Source organism: Nanorana parkeri, unplaced genomic scaffold (genome assembly GCF_000935625.1).
Source record: "Nanorana parkeri isolate BGI_ZX_2015 unplaced genomic scaffold, ASM93562v1 scaffold1332, whole genome shotgun sequence".
NCBI lineage: Eukaryota > Metazoa > Chordata > Amphibia > Anura > Dicroglossidae > Nanorana > Nanorana parkeri.
In genome coordinates, this window is record NW_017307600.1 from 60,757 (window position 1) to 82,325 (window position 21,569).

A 21,569-nucleotide genomic window follows, 5' to 3' on the forward strand; every position below is an offset into this window, starting at 1 on the left:
GCTAGGCAATGCGTTTCAGAGGTTCACCGCCTAAGGCCCCATTCACACTGATCGATTTATCGCGCAGTAATTCCCACGATATCGCGGCTATTTACCGCGCGATATCGCTCTCCAATGCATCTCAATGGGGCTCTGTCCGTCGCTGTCGCGGGTCGTGCGTCGCTACAGCAGGACCCTTTTTGGAGTGGATTTTGCCGCGATTCTAGCTTGCTCAATGCAAGCATTTGCGCGATATCGCGCAAAATGCAAATCGCGCGACAAACGCGCGATTTGCGAATCGTTCAATGTGAATGGGGCCTAAGGGTGGAGTGGGCAGAGTCCTTTGCATAGGGGAACGGGGGAAGCATTGAACGCTTTGGCGCCAACTAGTGGGAGGAAGCTCATAGTGGTAAATTTCTGCCAGGAATGCATCATCTTTAAAGTAAATATGAAATGCAATAAATAAACAATACCACTTGCAGCCATTTAACGAAAAGCTTCAAGCATCGGCTGTATGTAGCACAAGAAGCTGCTCCTGTGAAATAGCAGGAAAGATCAGATTACACACATAGCTGAACGGCTCAGAGGAGACAAACACCTCCTCCCATTTTCGTTGTACAGTCAGTTATACACTAGCTGCCAACAAACATGGAGACAGTGCCAGGACATCTTATTAGAAACCCAGTGTGATGTTGAAGCTGGACGTCGCCTTTCACCTTGTGACTTGCTACTAGAACAAATAAATAAATTAAATATTTGTCTTAAGCGGACTGACCCTTCATTTCTCCTGTTGCATATTACTGAATGCAATATGCAGAGACGTGGGGACTCAATAGCAAGAGCGTTCATATTGCATTTATATGGTTTTATTAATGGATAATATTTATTAGAACTAGATTACTGAAAATAAAATTTCAACCTAAACTTACTTTTTTTTTTTTTTTAAATTACAAGTGCATTTTTTTTTTACCTGATTATCCCACTTAGTATTTTTTTTAAATTATTTTACATTTAAAAAAAAAAAAATTTTAAGCACAAATACTGTACTCTGTGTTGGTCATGATGAAATCACATACGGACTTGTATGAGGAGTGTCCCTTTAAGGAGGAGCTGCAGCAGGTTCTCTTTGTCCAGCGACCACACAAAGCCTGGAGCCTCATTTGCATATCTGCTTCATATTCATGATCGGCCCCGCCCAGCTCATGAATTATCCATCGTGGCGTTGCCATTGGACGCAGGGAAAAGGGGCGTGCCCGCTCGCTCGGAGAGGGAAAATAGGTTCAGAACGTACCATTTGCGGCGCGGAAGAGGGGGGGATTTTGCGCTGATTGTGTAGAGCGGGAGGCCGGTTGGCGGTGTGATCCCCCCCGTATCCGGGCGGTGTCGGGGTGGTAGGTGCTCCGGCGCTGTGTGACGGAGGAGACGGTGAGGAGGACTCGGAGGAGGATGGAGGGGGACGCAGAGAATGAGGCCGAGAGCCGGCCGGGCCCGGAGGAAAGGAGCGGGGAGAGGGAGGCCCTGAGCCTGCTGGAGACATGCGGGGTGTGCCGGGCCAATATCCAGAGCCGGAGCCCCCGCCTGCTGCCCTGCTTGCACTCCGTGTGCGCCGCCTGCCTACCCGGAGCCCAGAGGTTCACCGCACTGCCCGGGCTGTTACAGGGGGGCAACACCGGCAGCGTCCAGGGTGAGTACCGGAGGAGGGTCCAAACGCTGCTCAGACCGTATGGTGCATTAGTACATTGTATATATCGTTCTTACTTCATGTAACTCATACTGTACTATACTGACCCCATATCACTATGATCCCTATACTGTATATTGCCCGCACATCACTATGATCCCTATACTGTACTATACTACGCCCATATCCCTATGATCCCTATACTGTACTATACTTGCCCCCATACAGCTATGATCCCTATACTGTACTATACTGGCCCCCATACAACTATGAAAACACCCCTAAACAAAAAAAACCCAGTTTTCAGCACAATTGATAGAGACCAGTTCCAGGTTACATGCGAGTCAGATAATGTTCAATGGCAGGCAGGGGGATCGTAAACCTTAATATAAGCAGTACTTAGCAGAGCCTGGAAATGGCCTGTCCTAAATAGTCTGGCGGAATACACATCTGACAGACTGGGGTTCTATACCACTGACCTAGAGATGAACTGCACAGAGTTAGGTTTCATAAAATGTTAATAATTCTTATGGTAATGGAGAGACATTGGGTACAAATTATGACACTAATGTATAAGAAAATAACAATCGGTTAGATATCAAACATACCTATATCACGAGGTACAGAAGGTGGATGGGACACGTATGTATGTCATATATAAGAGCTGTCAAGTGTGATGTCTATCGAATTGTGATTTCATTCTATTCAATAATTAGTTCTTTCTCAGATTGCAACATTTTGTCATTTTGGAAATCTAGATTTAAATTGAATAATTGGTATTAAAGTGAAAGTTCACACGGCAATTACTGGATGAATATTAAACGGTCATATGACACTTGTACCTTGATAAATGCGTAGCGCTGTTTTTTTAACTTCCGTCTGCATTCTGGTTGTCCAGCAATCAACGTTGACATTTTCCAGCTATATCCAGCAAGTGAAATGCTTCCTCTGTGTCCTGATGCTGTTTGGGGTAGATGGCATGAGGTGGGCTGAGCGGTTACCATGAGCAGCAATCCGTATCTTAAAATGTCACTTGTCTGGCTGTTATGCTGACCCACTTTGAGTCACGGTTCTGGAACAAATATGGAAATTGGGAAAGTTTCACCCGCTGTGGGGGGTGGCTAGGGGAGATGTCTGATCACGTAGAATGAGAAATGTAAAAGTCTCTTACTTTGTACATGTGTTCTGGGCCTTTGGCTCAATGTATTGAAACAATGGCAGCCTTTATATTTTATGATGACTGGTTTCCTTTAAGGGCCCTGCCACACCATCAGGAGTGCGTTCCAGTGCATTCGGCCTCTGGAACGCAACCTGGCTGGCTCAGTTTTTTTTTTGGGGGGTGGGTGTGGCGGTGCATTGAACTCAATGGCACCGCAGCCTCGCCCCCCGCCCGCAGTGCACTCGCTGGCACCCGAACATGTGGTACATTAGTGTCTGCGTTCAGGTCCAGTGTGGTCTGCAAAAAATGCTGCAAATACTTTTTTTTTGCAGATCACACTGGACTGGAACGCAGGCACTAATGTGCCACGCGTTTGGGTGCCAGAGATTGCACCGCAAGGGGTGGGGTGGTTTTGCGGTGCTACTGAGTTCAATGCACTGCCCCCCCCACCCCCCATAAAACTGAGCCTGCCAGCATGCGTTCCGGGGGCCGAATGCACTGGAACTCACCCCTGATCGTGTGACAGGGCCCTAAGGCAGGGGTAGACAAAATCCAGCCATGGCAAAACTACAAGTCCCATGAAGCATTGCAAGACTCTGACAGTGACACGCATGACTTCCTGAGGAAGATGCCTTATGGGTTTGTAGTTTCACCACAGCTGGAGGGCTAAAGTTTGGCGGCTACCCATGGAAGGGTAGCTGTGCGCAAGAAAACCAAGAGAACATAACTTTGTTTCTTACTTTCTGGGTGATTTTAGGGGAATTTATCAAAACAAAATCTGGAGCAGTTGATGCTACTGACCCAATCAGCTTCTCTCTCCAGTTTGTTCAGTTGAGCTTTTGAACATGAAAGAGAGAAGCTGGTTACTATGGGCAACTGCTCCAGATTATGTCTGCTCCAGTTTTTGATATATTCCTCCTGCTGTGCTGCATGACCTTTGCAAAATGTTTACTTCCCTGTTGGCGACCTGACTGGGGTTTGTCCGACCCTGATGAGATAAGTATATGCACCGATCAGTATATGGACCTTGGAACCAATATGCACCGATCAGCCATAACTTTCTGACCACTGAGAGGTGAAGGGAATAACATTGATTATCTGGTTACAATGGCACCTGGAAGTGGGGGGGGGGGTATATTAGGCAGCAAGTGAACATTTTGTCTCTGAAATTGATGTGTTGGACACAAAAAAATGGACAAGTGTAAGAATTTGAGGACTTTGAAAAGGATTCAAATTGTGATGTCTAGATGACTGGGTCAGAGGAACTCCAAAACTGCAGCTCTTGTGGGATGTTCCTGGTCTGCAGTGGTCCAAGGAAGAGGAACTGGTGACAGGATCATGGGTGGCCAAGGCTCACAGGCTCACTGATGCGCATGGGATGTGAAGGCTGGCCTGTGTAGTCCGATCCAATAGAAGAGATACTGGAGCTCACATTTCTGAAAAAGTAAATGCTGGTTCTGATAGAAAGATGTCTGAACACACAGTGCATTGTATTTTGTTGTGTATGGGGCTGCGTTGCTGCAGACCGGTAAGGGTGCCCATGCTGATCTGTGTCCACCACTCAAAGCATCTACAATGGGCATCAAAACTGGACCATGGAGCAATGGAAGAAGATGGCCTAGTCCTGATAAATCACATTTTTCCTTTACATCATGTAGAAGGCCGGCTGCATGTGTGTCTCTTACCTAAGTGAAGAGATGGCACCAGGATGCACTATGGGAAGAAGGCAAGCTGGCAGAGGCAGTGTGATGCTTTGGGCAATGTTCTGCTGGGAAACCTCGGGTTCTGCCATTCATGTGGATGTTACTTTGACACGTACCACCTACCTACACATTGCTGCTGACCAAGTACACCCCTCCATGGAAATGGTATTCTCCGATGGTATTCTCAGCAGGATAATGTTCCCTGCAAAAATAGTTCAAGAATGGATTGAGGAACACAATGAGTTTGAGGTGTGGAATTGGCCTCCAAGATCTCCAGATCTCAATCCAATTGATCATCTGTGGGATGTGCTGGAAAAACAAGTCCGATCCATGGAGGCCGATCACCTCACAACTTAAAGGACCTGCTACTTGGTGCCAAATACCACAGCATCCCTTCAGAGGTCTAGTGGAGTCCATGTCTTGACATGTCAGGGCTGTTTTGGTGGCCAAAGGGGACCTACTGAATATTAAGCGGGTGGTCTCGATGTTATGTCTGATCGGTGTATATAGAGAGACTCAAAGGTTAGGCGCCAGCTGTCGTTTTTAAGGCGCATTGGCGACCTGACTCCTGGAGTCTGTCCAGCTCTGCTAAACATATATCTAGTTTAAATTCAAATCTACATGTTTTTTTTTTGTCATCGGATTATTGGATTTTCAGAGGGGTTTTTTTTACCAATTGGCTGACGTTTTTATAAATCAAGAAAGGTCTTCTATAGATCAGATCAGTCGTGTTTCACAGGAAGTGGAGAAGATAAGCGGGAGTTTTTTTTTAGCTTTATTAGCAACTTTGCAAAATAGGTGTGACTCTGTTACACCCCCCAAAAGAATTATGGAAATGTTGACTCACTGAAAGTCTATTTGCATAAGTCTAGACTTGTGCCCCAATTCCCCTCCCAGCTGACGATGCTCAGGTCTTGTGATTGGTCACTCCGGGTTACTAGCTTACCATTATGGATCTGGTTATACAATGGCACGGGTCAAGATTGGGCCTCTTATGTGTATGTAAGGGGGGGAGTTTGCCCAAAAAGCTCTGTTTATTACTTCAGATGGGATATATTTTTAGTAATGGTCCTCCCCTTGGAGCGGTCTTAGAATTGTCTTTAATAAGCTGTGCTATGTGAAATATGTGATACGGCGAGCGATCGCAGCTTGAGTTACGGTTTAATAACTGTAGACTGGCATTCATGAACTGGGCCTGCAACCTCTGTTTTTAACCCCTTTGTGACCAGTGACGTCCATAGTCCGTCACTGGCATCGGGTCTATTTTTAAACACAATAGCCGCCGGGACTCTGTTTACATTTGTAAAGCCGACTGTCGGCTTTTACCATAGAAGCGATTCTGGCGACCCGGGTTTCCCGGGCTTTGCTGCCCCACCTATGGGCCCGGGACCAGCTTTTTGGGTGTCGGGAGGGAAGCTGTGGAGCAGATCGGTGAACCTCCGATTCCCTCCCTGTACTATGGGACTGGGTGCGATGCAGATTACATCCCTTCCGGTCCCTGAGCTGTCATTGCTGGGCTCCTGAAGCCCAGTAATAAGCTATTGCAGTGTGATCTGCACTTCAATAGCTTATTTCTAGTGTAAAGGTGATACTAGGGGTCTTTTGGATGCCTAGCATCACCTTTAAAGAGGACCTGTCATCACCATCTGTTATCACATGGGGGGCTTGTAAGTCCCCCTATTTGACAGCAGTAAAAGTAAATAAAAATACGTTTTTTAAAACGGTATCACTTAAAATGTAAAAATAATTTGAGAAAAATTTTAAAGTCCCCCGCCCCCATGAGCACGCGCGTCTTAACGTAAACGTGCGGCAAGTGGCCTGCGTATAAAAACGACGATAGTGTTATACATTTTGGGTATCACCGCTCACGCCGGAATTAGGGCATTAATTCTAAGGCCAATATTTACAGGTATCTCAAAATTGCTGACCTGTAGAGAATTTTAAAGCATCGCCCATGGACTTTTTGGGGTACTGAATTTTGTTGCAGTTTCACAGACGCACACCTTTTTTTTAACCTGGGCATGTTGGGTATCTATTTACTCGTTGTAACCTCATCAGCTTTTATATTTTATGTTAAAGTGGTGTTTTGGGGCACTAAATTTAACTTAAGTGCATTTTTCACTACATTTTTGGGTTTGATGCTAAGTTGTGCTAATATCATGCAACATAATAATTTGCACCAGCCACAATTTTATTCTACAGGGTCTTGGCTTTCAGAAAATATATAATGTGTGGGGGTTTGAAGTAATTTTTAGGCCTTATGTGGCTCATAACATGGGTGCAAAGAAAAAAAAAAGGCTTTGACCATGAAGGGGTTAAACAGAGATCTAATGATTTTTACAATCACACTGATTGCATTATAGATTTAAGAAGTATCTTCGTCGTCTTCATTATATATCTTCTATTCACTTGTCATTTCTGCTACAACCGTCCCTTGTAGATGGAAGCATGCCCCATGTGTTCCTGGTAGACCTCACTTCTACACATTGCCTGCTTTCTCTGCGTTGCCTTTGACCGATCTGGCTTATAATGACTTTATATGATACGTTGTGAAGGATGAGGATGGTAGAACCAAGATTGCAATCATTAACTCGCCCTGAGTTCTGTTTTACTTTGCAATCATTAGAATCTTGAAGCTAGACTGTATCGCAAAATACATGCATCTGCCAAAGGATTTGTATTTCTGACCATCCAGTCCTGAGATTTACCCAGCTGTGCCACACATCCCAGCCCTGTGTGACAAAACGGAAGACCTGATTTTTCTCTACTGTAGTTAAGTAACACTTATAGGCAGGGCTTGAAACATTTTAGGGTGTCTCACCAGTCAGTCAAAAATTTCACCAGTCAGCATGACCGGACTATCGGCCTTGCAATTTACGTTAACATTTTTTGGGGACAGATAGAGCTTTCTTCTGGAGGTATATAATCACCTCGGGGGTTATTTTTTTTTTTTACTGTATAATGAAAAAAGGAAAAAAAAGTTTCCCTTCACTATGTTATAAAACATTTATTATTACGGTACCCATATTTTTGGTAAAACACAAAAGTCGGGGTCACGTCGGGTAAATAGACACCAAACATGTCAAGCCTTAAAATTGCGTGCGCCCGCAAAATCGCGAAAAACGCTCATAGGTGACGCTTAAAACGCTTTTACTGCTCATCAGTTTAGTGTTATCGGTGATTGATGGCCCTAAAATTATTGCTCTCCGACGTTTGCAGCGATATGTAACGTGCGGCACAATAGGCGCAATCTGTGTTTTCGCACGTAGGCGCACCCGACGCATATCGCAGTGTGTATGTGGTGGGCGGGACTTAAAAAAAATTGTTTTCTTTTAAAAAAAATGTATGCTTTAATTTTTTTATGATTCTTTAATTTTTGTATTTTTTTTTTTTTACACAACTTTATTGCTATTACATCGGGGGCTAAGAAGCCCCTATATAATAGCCAATTTACATGACAGGTCCTCTTTATGGAGACATCAGGGGTCTGCAAGACCCCTAATGTCACCTAGGGACCCCCAGAGAAGCTGATGAAGCAGAGATCTGCTTCATCAGCTTCTGTAGCTGGAGAGTAACACTGAATGCAGGAAGTGATGTAATATAAATCACTTCCTGCATTCGGGGACTGAGAGGAGATCAAAGGAAGTTCGTATACTGAACTCCCTTTTGATCTCCTGTCACAGAGCCGTGCCGGTCCCGGCCGCATCGGGCACAGCGGATCTCTGGACCGGCAACGGCAGTGACAGCTGCTGATACAAGCTATCGAGCGTCTCTAGAGCGTCTCTAAAGGTGCCCATACACTGCACGATTATCGTACGATAATCGTATGCGATCGGGTTTTCGTACGATAATCGAGCAGTGTGAACGGAGACCTGCGACCGTTTCTACTGTACGGTCGCACGTCTTCTGTCGAACCAGCATGTTCGAAAACCAGCCGGGAATCGTACGATTCTCGGCTGGTTAGAACGGTGCTCGGAAGATAAATGCTGAACGGGCCGGTGTGCGCACGCGCACACTGCCCGTTCAGCATTGCGGTCATCGGAAGCCCGCCCCTCAGGAGGGCAGGCTTGCGATGATCGAGAGTGCGATCTGCCTGTCCAAGATCGTACGTTTTTTTAATCCCTTTACAACCATCGCAAGACTAAAGTCTTGCGATGGTTGTAGAGTGTATGGCCACCTTTAAGCTCCCGGCCGGCCGGGAAGCTGCTCGTCGGGCTCCACTGTCTGCTCGTCACAGACTAGCAGACGAGTGGATTTTTCAAGCTCTGCTTATAGTTCTTGCTGCTCCCCCGGCCTGTGATTGGACTGTAATAGAAAAAGCAGTAAACTGATGAGCTCCACTTTCACTCTGCTCTCCTCCTCTCCTCCTATCATCATGTTCTTTGTTAGCATAAAAGCCACTCTGTGCTGCTTCTCCTTCTCGCAGTCAGAACTTTGCTGTACAGGATAGTACAGCCCTGTCTGGCAGGATAGAAGACCTTATTCGTCTCTGCTGCAGTTAAGTACGGTAGCACTTGTACCTCCTCCGTGCTGTCTAGTTGGTGTAAAAAAAAAAAAAGCAGAAGCCTGATGCGCTCATCTGTCACTCTGCTTTCTCCGTGTGTGCTGTGTGTATGTAATCATGCATGCATACCTTGAAAAATCCACTCGTCTGTAACGAGAGGACGGTGGAGCCCGACTAGCAGCTTGCCGGCTGATGTAATTACATGACTGGCCGGTAGCTTAACAGTCAAGCGATCGAGCGTCTCTAGAGACGCTCGATCGCTTGTATTAGCAGCTGTCACTGCCTTTGCCGGTCCCGAGATCCGCTGTGCCCGATGCGGCCAGGATCGGCGTGGCTCTGATAGGAGATCAAAGGGAGTTCAGTATACGAACTTCCTTTTTGATCTCGTCTCAGTCCCCGAATGCAGACAGTGATGTATTTTACATCACTTCCTGCAGTTGAGTGTCACTCTCCAGCTAGAGAAGCTGATGAAGCAGATCTCTGCTTCATCAGCTTCTCTGAGGGTCCCTAGGTAACAGGAGTCATCATGTAAATTGGCTATCCTATAGGGGGCTTCTTAGCCCCCCATGTAATGGCAATAAAGTTGTGTGTGTAAAAAAAAAAAAAAAAAAAAAAAAAAAAAAAATACAAAAATTTAAGAATCATAAAAAAAATGTTCTTTAATTTTTTTTAAAGTCCCCGTCCCCCACATAAACACGCAGATATGCGTCGGGTGCGCCTACGTGCAAAAACGACGATTGCGCCTATTGTGCCGCACATGTTGCATATCGCCACAAACGTCGGAGTGAGAGCAATCATTTTAGAGCCATTAATCACCGATAACACTAAACTGATGAGCATTAAAAGCATTTTAATCGTCGCCTATGGGCGTTTTTTGCCATTTTGCGGGCGCACGCAATTTTAAGGCTTGACATGTTTGGTGTCTATTTACCCGACGTGACCCCGGATTTTATGTTTTACTAAAAATATGGGTAAAATGTTTTTTTGTGCAATAAATTCATCTGTGACATTTCCTTGCTACTAAATATTCCGTGGTCACCTATTATAACAAAGGGGAAGCAACTAGGAACAACAGCAACTTAGCCATGAAGTGGTAGGCCATGTAAAATGACAGCGGGGTCAGCGCATGCTGAAGTGCATAGCGCGCAGAAGTCGCCAACTGTCTGCAGAGTCAATAGCTACAGACCTCCAAACTTTGTGTGGCCTTCAGATTGGCACAACAACAGTGCGTAGAGAGCTTCATGGAATGGGTTTCCATGGCCGAGCAGCTGCATCCAAGTCTTACATCACCAAGTGCAATGCAAAGCGCGGGATGCCGTGGTGTAAAGCACGCCGCCACTGGACTCTAGAGAAGTGGAGACGTGTTCTCTGGAGTGACCAATCACTCTTCTCTGTCTGGCAATCCGATGGACGTGTCTGGGTTTGGCGGTTGCCAGGAGAACGGTACTTGCCTGACTGCATTGTGCCAGGTGGAGAGTTTGGTGGAGGGGGGATTATGGTGTGGGGTTGTTTTTCAGCGGTTGGGCTTGGCCCCTTGGTTCCACTGAAGGGAACTCTTAAAGCATCGGCATACCAAGACATTTTGGACAATTTTATGCTCCCAACTTTGTGGGAACAGTTTGGGGATGGCCCCTTCCTGTTCCAACATGACTGCGCACCAGTGCACAAAGCAAGGTCCATAAAGACATGGATGAGCGAGTTTGGGGTGGAGGAACTTGACTGCCCTGCACAGAGTCCTGACCTCAACCCGATAGAACACCTTTGGGATGAATTAGAGCGGAGACTGCGAGCCCGGCCTTGTCCAACATCTGTACCTGACCTCACAAATGGTCCAACATTCCCATAGACACACTACTAAACCTTGTGGACACCTTCCGAGAAGAGTTGAAGCTGTTATAGCAGCAAAGGGCGGAGCCAACTCAATATTGAACCCTGCGGACTAAGACTGGGATGCCATTAAAGTTCATGTGCGTCTAAAGGCCGGCATCCCAATACTTATGGTGTGAGAATTTGTAATTGTATATAGTTGTAAGGAAATGTTTGAATCGCCTAGAAATGTTTTGGGCTCTTGAAATCTGGTCTTCATTTAAATCATAAGTAAAGACATTCCCTTTAATGAACAATCAACCTTTCACATTGTTATATCTCTCGGATGATTACAGCATTAGGGAAGGTAATTGCAGTCGGGTGTTCATTCGGTTGAAGGAGAACTGTGTGATTAAAGATAATTTTACTTGTACCCTCGCCCTACCTTCCTAATCATGGTGGGGCATATACCTCTCGCCCTGCCTTCCTAATCATGGTGGGGCATATACTGTATTATTCATATTTCAAATGCCAACTCTATAGTGCTCGGCAGCCTGTGGACTGCTCACTCCCTGGATGAATTTTTCAGCTACATTCTCCTCCTTTTTCCCTCTAGCTGCTTAAGGGGCTGTTCATGCATCTTTATAAAGTATAATGGATAGGCTCAGAACTTGCTCGCTGTATGACCATTCTAATTTAGAACGGAACACACGCATACCAGCAACCCAAGCCTCATCTCTGTGAAGCATGGTGGAGGGCATATAATTGGGTGCAATGGTTTTGCTGCCTCAGGACATGAATGGCTTTCAGTAAAATAATTTGCAAAGTTGTATTTGGAAATTCTACAGTGACACGTTCATGTATTTTTGAGTCACACTAAACTCAGGAGTTAAATCTTCAAAATGCATTCAAGTACCGTACCTTAACTATTAACAACAATGTATCTTATTTGTGTATCACTTGGCTGTAGAGCCTCAAATCATCTCTGAATTGGTGCTGACTTCTGGAGGGGGGCTACTTTTTCTTCTGGAGGGGGTCTTCTTTTGTTCCCCATGGTCGCTGTGTGTGTGTTGTAAAGTACTGTAAAGTGTGTTGCAAACTCACTCCCGTGATGGACTACAATCTCATGTTTAGATTACTAATTTGTAGTGAGATTGTAGTCCATCCCAGGAGCAAGCTTGGGGCGGTGACTACTTTACAACACACACCGGGACCATGGGGAACAAAAGTAGCCCCCCTCCAGAAGGAACGATGGTGTCTGTGCCAATTCAGAGATGATTTGAGGCTGTACAGCCGAGTGATACACAAATGAGATGTATCTTTATTAAAAATTAGGGTACTTGAATGTATTAAGATTTAACGCCTTTGTTTAGTGTCACTTTAAAGTTCTAGACAGAGGTTGGAACATGAAAATGATCCAAAACACTGAGTAAATTTGGTAGTGGCACAAACAGATGTTCTGTGCTTTAGAGTTGTTCCTTCAAGAGCCTTAACCTCAGTCCCATGGAAATGCTGTGGTGTGATGTAATGCTGACTGCTCATGCAAGACATTCTGCATTCAATTAAAAAGTGGTTTGTATACAGAAAATAACCAAAATTGCTCCTAATAGCTGTATAAGTCTTTGTATTTTGTTTAAGGCAGGGGTGGAAAAATGAATATGGACTTTTAAGAGGCAGGAGGATTTCATTTAGGAGCCAACTCCATTAACGATAACTAGAGAACCTCAAAAGTTAGGCACCAACTAGCATATTTTTTAGGAGCATTGGTGACCTGGCTCCATGGGTTTAAAATTTAATATTGAATTCCGGAGCCAGCCTGTCCCAATATCAGGTGGCAGCAGGATTTTATTAAGGAGCCAGCTCCATGACAACAAGTAGAGAGATCCTCAAAAGTTTGGCACCAGCTTTCATTTTTAAGGAGCATTGGAGACCTGGCCTCCTGTGATTTGTCCTGCCCTGGGTTAAGGTTATTGCCAATTAGAGTTTCCACTCGTAATATAAGGCTTTGTATATAAATAGACTTGTTGAGTAATGCATCTTATTCCTCTGGCAGTTGAGCAATAAGGTGTAATAATTGCCTAATTCCTTTCTCTGCACTCATCTGCCACGCTGTGCAACCGGTCTCTAGAAGCCTCTTCTCCAAGACTCTCCAACTGGTGGTTGTACGCTGACGTCATTAAGTACAATGCATGGTTGTTAGTCCTGCATTGTACCTGAGGATCCGACCACAACATGGAGTGTTGGGAAGAAAGAGGAGCGTGCCGAAGCCTGCTCAGTGAGGAATAAAGCAAATCTTAAACTTTTTATTACTCTTCTAGACTTAAAGGAGAACCTATGAGGTGAGTGAAAATCACTCATCCTCATAGTTCGAGCCGACGTGTGACAATGAAACTGTCACACGTCGGCTCTACAGATCAGGTGTGAGCACATACCGTCGCTCGCTCACTTCTCAGTCATGTCCCTGCAGAGAGCGATGAGTGTCAGTCACGGCTCCCCCACATGGATTCCTCCCCTCTCCGATCCTCCATCACTGACTGGAGGACCGGATAGGGGAGGGGGCGGGTACAGCTGGCTCTGCCTCTAGATAGGCAGAGCCAGCTGTCACTCATGCAGCTGGATAGATCTCGACAGTAATGTCGGGATCCATCCCGGCTTCAGCGGTCTCAGTATACCGTGAGCTGTAGCTCGGGATATACTGAGCTTTGGGTCACGGGAGGATGCTGGTATATGTCCTCCTGTGACCCTAAAGAGAACTATAGGGAAAAACACTGACCTCATAGTTCTCTTAACAAGCATTAAACCCTTGTGGTCGGCCCACTTCAGGGGTAGAATTTCACAAATCCCAGCGTTCAGCTTTCAAGAAGACTCATGACTTAGAATTGGGGTTTCTGAAGTTACGTCAAGGCAGAATTACATTAAAAAAAAATATTTGGAATACTAGCATTCCCCCCCCATGTTTATCCCTTTTTAAACACGCTGCAAGTACAGAAGAAATACCGGTTTGTGGCAGAAATCTAGTGCGCTCATGCCTTCCTCTGTGACATGACACCACAGTGGGCCCAATAAACAATTTGCGACAATCTCGCAAAAAATTCCCTGCCACACTTTCTTACCCAGCACCGCCAGTAGTTATCAGGCCTGTGGATTTTTTGGCTCTGAATTGCAAAGCACATGTCAGCCCTGCCAACCTTGATTTCTAAACCATTACGAAGAACACAGACCTCTCCTCATCTCCATAACCCCCCTGAGAGCTCAAAAAGTTATCAGCTTACAAGGATTTTTTTTTTGCAAAATAAACTTTCGGGGCAAATTAGAGAAGAGTATTGTTGGGGTTTACGTACACTAAATATTTTTTTGCGATTTACAGCCACCTATGTCCCTGTACCCCCACCCCCCTCCCCAACTAAATATAATCAACATCACCTGTACTATTGGGTACCAATATGACATTACAAGATGTAAGTAGCTCAGTTTTCCTTTACATATGGATGTTGAGGCACAGAACAGCCTAAGGAAAATCCTTATGATTATCATTTTTATATAAAAACTGCAAATTATAAATACACAAGTTGGCTATAGTTGGTAAGATTTTGTTTGTGTGATTAGAACATGGAATGGAGGTCCGGTTACTGACTGTTACTCATGTGTCATGCTTGACCCTGTCGCCAGCTTTAAAAAAAAAAAAAAGAACATTAAAACACAGAATATTCAAGTAGTTTAAATGCCTACTTTCAGTGTTTTTTTCTTTTCCATAATTGTTTTATTCACTTGCAATGTACCTCTGAACTTGTTAGAAAAGTGACCGCTCCAGGAAGAGCCAGTTCCCAGGTAATTTAATAAATCAGAGGTGGTTACAAGTAATTAACATGCCTAAAATACATTAATCGCCATATAACCGTTTGGGAAGTTTGTTTGGAAAACTCCCTTTTATGCAGTGAGTGCTGCCTTCCGTCTACCGATCACTCTTCAACTTCCTGGATTCCCAGTGTGCTTTGCATCACTCTGCTGCTTGATGTAATGCAATCTCCATTTCTCAAGACTACATATCCCATAATGCATTGCTTCCAGCAAGCAGTGATGAGATTACATTGTGGGAAGTTCAGACGTTGAGTTGTAGTTCAAATGCTTAGCTCTGTGAGAGTTGGAAATTGTGTCAATACATTGAGGACATGCATCCTATGGGCATCTACAATAAGTTTACCAACTTATTGTTGATGGATATGATTATTAGGAGTTGGATAGAACTTTTGGGAAATTAGTACATAAATAAAGATTTACAGAGTTATTCACAAAAGGGTGAAGAGTTTGGAGAAGGCAGGAGAAGTGAACAATCTAGGACAACATAGCTGAACTGGAAATATTCTCCAATTCCGCTCACTTTCCAGCTCAGCTATGCTGTCTAGATTGTTCACTTCTCCTGGCTTCTCCAAACCCTTCACCCTTTTGTGAATAACCCTGTAAGTTTTTGACCGTAGATACCTTTAGTCCATTACTCCACTATGGTTTAGGTTCCATAATGCAGGGAATACTGTTTCAACTTCATTTAAGTTGTTCCGAGATCCAACTCCCGGTACCACCATCATTTTGGTTCTATCCACAAGGAGCATAGATGCCCCCGGGTTTAAGAGCCATTATATGCTGTCACAATTTTCTGGAGCCTATGTAGAAGATTCATAAAGCTTTGTGACTTGCAGTTATACATACGTGGGGGGGAGGGGGCGGCATCATTTTGTTCAATTATCTGCGCGCATCATTTTGCTCATTACTATTTGTGTGGTCAGAGAGATAACATTAGGCTGCCTACGTGGCTGATTTTTATCCTGGCAGTTGTTCAGGTTTATGCTGACCATGCCGCCTGACGAGCACTCTTCCACCAGTCAGAGAACCTGTATATAAATGAGGATATTGCAGTATAGAGAGCAACATGCATGGGGGGAAAAGTGGGCTATATTGGAATTACTTTTAGGGTTGGGTTTTTGTTTTTTTTAATTTAACAATAGTGGCTCATATGTGTTCCCTTTTTAAATGTGCCTGCTGGCTCCTAGTTGGGCTTCCAATTCCAGATAGATTTACTACATTGTATGTATTGCATCTGTGCTTTTTGGAGACATAGTAATTGTGGAGATGGGTGATCTATGAATGCCCCTGATGCAGGCTGTCATGTTGTCTTCTGGTGATTGATGACTGCGTATAGCTCTCTCATATCCTCATATAAAATGGTTATTGCTTCTCCCGCCTGCATTGTGTATTGACATACAGATTGACTTTTCCTGTGGCTGATGCGGTTGTATGAATGCATCCATTCCAGATACACTGCTGTAATCATTGTGCTGCTGATCTTGGATCATACTTTTTTTTTAATTTATATTTTTGAGAGATTGGAGAGCAGTTAAAATGTATGTAAACCTGAACCGCATTGTGCATATAAGCAGTGATTAAGACCATTACAATATTTGTCCATAGAGTGCATCATTTCACGATTGCCAAATACCATTATTGGGCTCTTCTATAGTCACGTGGTCTCCACCATACTCCTTTGTGTTTGTAGAGGTGGTTGCAGCTATGTAGCAAATGGCAAAAATCTCTGTTTACTGCTGCCTACATCTTTGTTGGGGAGACCTCCCTTCACTTCTTGGGATGGGAGATAGAGGCTAGGTTTTTATTAGGGACATACCACTAAAAAAATAACCCTTTTCCCAATCTGAGTTTTTACTGCTATCCTGTTTGAGAGATTTTTCTCTTAAAGCCGACCTTTACCCCCTTTCACTAAATACATCAGCAGGCAGATATGAAATCATCTGCATTCATTAGTGAAATGGGAATATTTTGCTTTTATTTATAGTTATTATTTTTCCACTTCCTGGTCCTTCGGCATTAGTTGTGTAATTATGTCCAAACATTGCATTCTGGGAAGGTTACATCAGCAGAACATTGCTGGGAAATCTCATCTGTAATCTCAGATCTCGGAGAAAGGAATTTTTCTTCCCCTAAAGATGATGTCATGGTCGCATGTGCCAGAGTTCCAGGCAGTAAAGGGAAATGGCTTAATCTGCCCTTAGTAAAAATGGCTCCTGTGAGAAGAATGGGGAGGAAAGAGAAATAAGGAATGCAAAGAATAAAAAGCTGGCAAATATCTGGAAGTATGTGTTTTGTAGATTGTCATCACTAAACATTTCTTAAGGTGTCGTCATTTCAAAGATATGAGTAAAGCTCCTCTTTAATGTTGGTCCTCGGGACAGGATGGGAGGGGGTTTTATGGGGATGCAATAAAAAAAATATAACAATTTCACTTTAAATTCTCAGTTGAACTGTTCTGCATCTTGAAGGGCTTGCCGGTGTTTTTTTATTTTTTTTATTTTTTTTTGTGCCCAGTTTGTTTTCATAGAGGTTTCAGCCTAACCTAGAAACCCATAAAAGCTAAAACGTTTCCAAGGTCAGGTTATAATGTGGAAGCTGAACAGTGGTAGTATTGAAGCGGATTGGTGGCTCTATTCAAAGAGGTGATTGGCTGAGCTTTTAAAAAAAACAAAGGCAAAACGTTTTATGCCGGCCATATTGACGATCAATGTCCTGCAGCTTTTAATGACTTCCAACCCACTTTTGACTACTAATGACAAATTGCCACCAACGGTGTGTATCGCTAGCATGAAAAATGGCAAACTGGTGGCTGGTTGCTTTTCATCCATTTGCTCATTCGTATAGTTGAACGTGATGAATTTTACCATGTGTATGTGTAGCCAACAGACCAAAAAGTTGTAAACTTCTCTACAAGGGAACCTCTATGAAAACAAATTAAATATGGAAACTGCCGTGGCCACCTTTTTTCTGTATTAAGGTGGAAGTCTCCTTCACCTCAGTTCTTAGAATCACTGAACCTGAAATGAAGCAGCCGCTGGAGCTCGGGCCTGCATACTTTTTCTGGGTCAGTTGCTAAGTAGCGAAGGGGAAAAAAACAATAATAGCCTTGGAGCTTGTACTTTCAGCTTAAAGAGTATGGTTACCCTGAAAATTGTTTTGCTTGCAAATACTTTGCGATCCTGTCAGTCCCTCTTCTTTTGCTTTAGCAGTCTGACTACACCAAGCACAAAAGCTGACATGGTCAGTGTGCATTCCATTGTTGGTTTCAGGACGATATGACAGCACAAGGCATTCCTCTATCTGTGGTCTTTTTACTGGCTGCACCCCAATTCCCCCTTCCCCCATCCAGCTGTGTAAACAGATGGGGAAGATCCTACCCCTTCTGTGTGTGACCTCACTAAGTACCTACCGTTTCTAGAAAAGACCCACCAGCAGCAAGAGGTCCGTTTACTGGCCATGCCTCCCTTCTAACAGTGTACACAGATGGGAAAGATACTTCCCAGTTAGTGTGTGATGTCATTACTTTCCCGCCCACTCCAGAAAAGACGCACCCCCTTTTAGGAAGGGAACAGAATGAAGGCTGAAAAAAGCAGATGGATGGGTAGAAAACGTAACTAACTGGAGAACATTTTAGTTTTCTTTGTGCGATTGTAATTTATAAACAACCAAATCCATCTGGCTTTCGTCAGGGGTTCAATGTGGCAGGGTGACGAGGCAAGACGACTTGTCACCCTATAGCAGGAAGTTTCTGACCAAGGTTCTTCATGGAATGGTCACCAGGGATCGTTTTCATGAAAGCTGCAGATTAAAATAAATAAAAGTTTAAAATTAAAATGACATTACATGCTAATCTCAAAACATTAGCATGTAATGAGATTTTCGCGATTAGTTTACACCTACCTATACTCCAACTGGTCATTTGTGTTCTATGAGGTTTGTTTCATTGCAGTGCACCACAGTGGTGGCGTAGTAGGGGGGTGGCGGCTGGTTGGTTACTTGGCCCGTTTTGGGGAGATGGTTCATTGGCTGACTGGTCACATGTCTGCAACATGAGCCAATGTTCACTTGTGTACACAGTGATCTAATAACTCCGGCTGACTCACGATCTGCTGATTCTCCGGGTTTACACTGGAACGTTGCATGCAAAGTTTATATTGGAAGAAGTGTTCTTGAAGAACCCCGAGGCCAAAAAAGGTTCATTTTAAAATGTCCATATTTATCTTTGGAAATCTAAAAGTATTGTCACTGCAGTTTTTTTTTTTTAAACATTTTTTAATTTTCCAGAGCAAAGAATTGAATTTTCACAATTACATTTTTTTAAAGTCTTTTGTGGCACCGGAATGCTTAAATGTAGATATAAACCTAATCACTAAAACATTTTAACCTGTTACTATCATTTCAAAAGTGGTGTCAGAATCTTCCTGGCCTTCCAATTGTGCTTCTGTGTTGTCTCGTTGTGGCTGTTTTATCACACACTACATGGGCATGGTGTACTGTTGTCAACACGAGGAAACCCACCCTGAGGAATGCCACGCCACCATTGTAGAGTGCATGTAGACAGGAAGTGGCTATAATGAAGTTGCAGGAGAAGGGATGAAAATCAGTATTTTATTAAAAAATAATATATATTTAGATATCTCAATCTCACACTAAATGTCATCCATATAGGGTTTACATCTACTGTAAACCGTTTGGAACACTGTCCAGAAGCATAAAGTAACACTAAACTCAGGAGTTAAATAATAAAAATACATTAAGGTACCTGAACTATTAACCAAAAATGTATCTTATTTGTTTATCGGCTGTAGATCCTCAAATCATCTCTGAATTGGTGCTGACACTGTCCTTCCTTATGGGGGGTGGCTACTTTTGTTCTACATGGTCCCTGTGTGTTGTAAGGTAGTCACCGCTCCAAGATCACTCCTGGGACGGACTACAATCTCATGTTTTAGTAATTTGCATTGAGATTGTAGTCCATCATGGGAGCGAGTTTGGAGCGGTGACTACTTTACAACACCCAGGGACCATGGGGAACAAAAGTAGCCACCCTCCAGAAGGAAGGACGGTGTCGGCACCAATTCAGAGATGATTGGAGGATCTACAGCCGAGTGATGCACAAATAAAATACATTCTTGTTAATAGGAGGACTTGAATGCATTTTGAAGATTTAACACCTGAGTTTAGGGTCACTTTAATTGAGTAAATACAATTTAACAATAATGGTACATTGAATTTACTTCAGTCATGCAGATCAAAAGGGTGACCTTTTACCTGCATATGTCAGTTGAGCAACCTTTTTTTTTTTTTTTTTAGTTTTTCTTTATAACATTTGCTCATTTTTAACCCTTTAACCTTGATCAGCCCAAATTGTTACCTTTTCCCCTTTCTCACCTTTTTAGAATAGAATTTTTTTTTTACAATTTAATAAGTGTATCTAAACCCAAAAACAAACTTGTAATATATTGCAGTTTACCAGTCCTTAGATGTGGTGCCTGCATTAGTTTACATTGACATTTTTAATAGGTATTTTCTGTACTTGGCCTGAAAAATTAGGTGTCCTCGTCCTGTTAGTGGAGCTAATTGCATACATTGTTATCTTCTTTCTGTAAACCATGTACACCCTTTCGCCCGTGACACATAAAATGGACATAAAGGAATGTTTGGGATCTAGCCTGGGTGACAACCATAGCTCCCTCCATAGATCGATGCGGTGCAGTTAGTGAGTGTTGTCACCTTAGCACAGGAAGTGTGTTACTGGCAGGATCACCAGGTAAAAATAAAGGATAAGAAATCTGAAGAAAAAGGATAACAAATACAGCCGTCATGTCTAATGACTGGTGAGCTGCAATCTGAAATTTTTGCTTTTGGGTAAATGTTAATTTTTGTTCAGTAATTTATTTAATTTTATTCTGTTGCTTAAAAAATGCACAAGATTGGACAAACTTGGTTTTGAAGTCTTGATTTAATCTGTAAATAACTATGCAATGCTTTGTACCGGAATTGTAATTGAATTGTTATAAACCGGACAACCTTTATAGAATAAAAATGTGTTTTTGTTTTTTTTTCTATGGGTTGCATATAAAATTACATTTTGCTAGACCATATCTTCAAAAGAAAGCCTTGCTTGTCATTATTTCACATAAGTACTAGATATTTTTTGGCAACAAAGTTTGTTTTTTTTTTTTGTTTTTTTTTTCTCACTGCATAAACAGGCCCATAGCGGAAATGTAACCCATAGCGGAAATGTAAAAAAATTTCTGGTCCATAAGAGATATACAGGTGCGCGAGCTGAACTAGTTACATTAGACTCTGAGCCCTCATGCTGCATCCATGGCACCAGCTTTTATTGCAGCCTCGGGCTGGGCATTGATGGCCTGTTCACCGAACGCCGTCCCATTGTTGCTAGGAAACAACTTATCAGTTGATTCACTGCCGAAAAACTGCTCTGGAATGGCCGAGCGCAGGCTTAGGTTGCTTGGCTGCTTTCAGTTGGTGTATTAGTCGTCCGGTCACATGCCTGCTGCGTGAGCCAATGTTTGTTCACTTTTGCACTTAGTGATTCAATCCTGCCGATGACTCATTCTGGAACCGGCAATTCTCCAAGGAACTCGAGCTTTAAAGGGAGTCTGCCGAGGTTCAAAACGCCCATGTCATTAAGCCGTGGTATAAACAGATATCCTGCATGATGCTACATTGTATGGGGTGGGGTTTTTTTATTTTCATATACAGTGCTTCTGTTTTTGGAGATTTTTTATTTTTGACACTTAATTTTCATGTTCAAAAGAATATATTTACTTCATTATGATCAGTAGAACCATTATAGATTTTTGTTTTGTCAAATTACTTTGTTTTCATATGCAACTATTTAGTGGCACAGTT

General features: G+C 43.3%; 1 protein-coding gene across 3 annotated transcripts in view; it reads left to right on the forward strand.

Annotated features, from left to right (window-relative positions):
- Positions 1-1,285: 1,285 nt before the first annotated feature.
- Positions 1,286-21,569, forward strand: part of TRIM24 (tripartite motif containing 24) — a 59,656-nt gene continuing 39,372 nt past the window's right edge. For 2 of the 3 annotated variants that reach the window (XM_018569425.1, XM_018569424.1), the window contains exons 1-4: positions 1,286-1,628; positions 5,764-5,780; positions 9,034-9,049; positions 15,437-15,451. In XM_018569425.1, coding sequence (XP_018424927.1) covers positions 1,426-1,628; positions 5,764-5,780; positions 9,034-9,049; positions 15,437-15,451 — 251 coding nt within the window. In that variant the 5' untranslated portion in view covers positions 1,286-1,425. Of the gene's footprint in view, positions 1,664-5,763; positions 5,781-9,033; positions 9,050-15,436; positions 15,452-21,569 lie in introns of all 3 variants that reach the window. The other variant, XM_018569423.1, reaches the window with a different exon arrangement.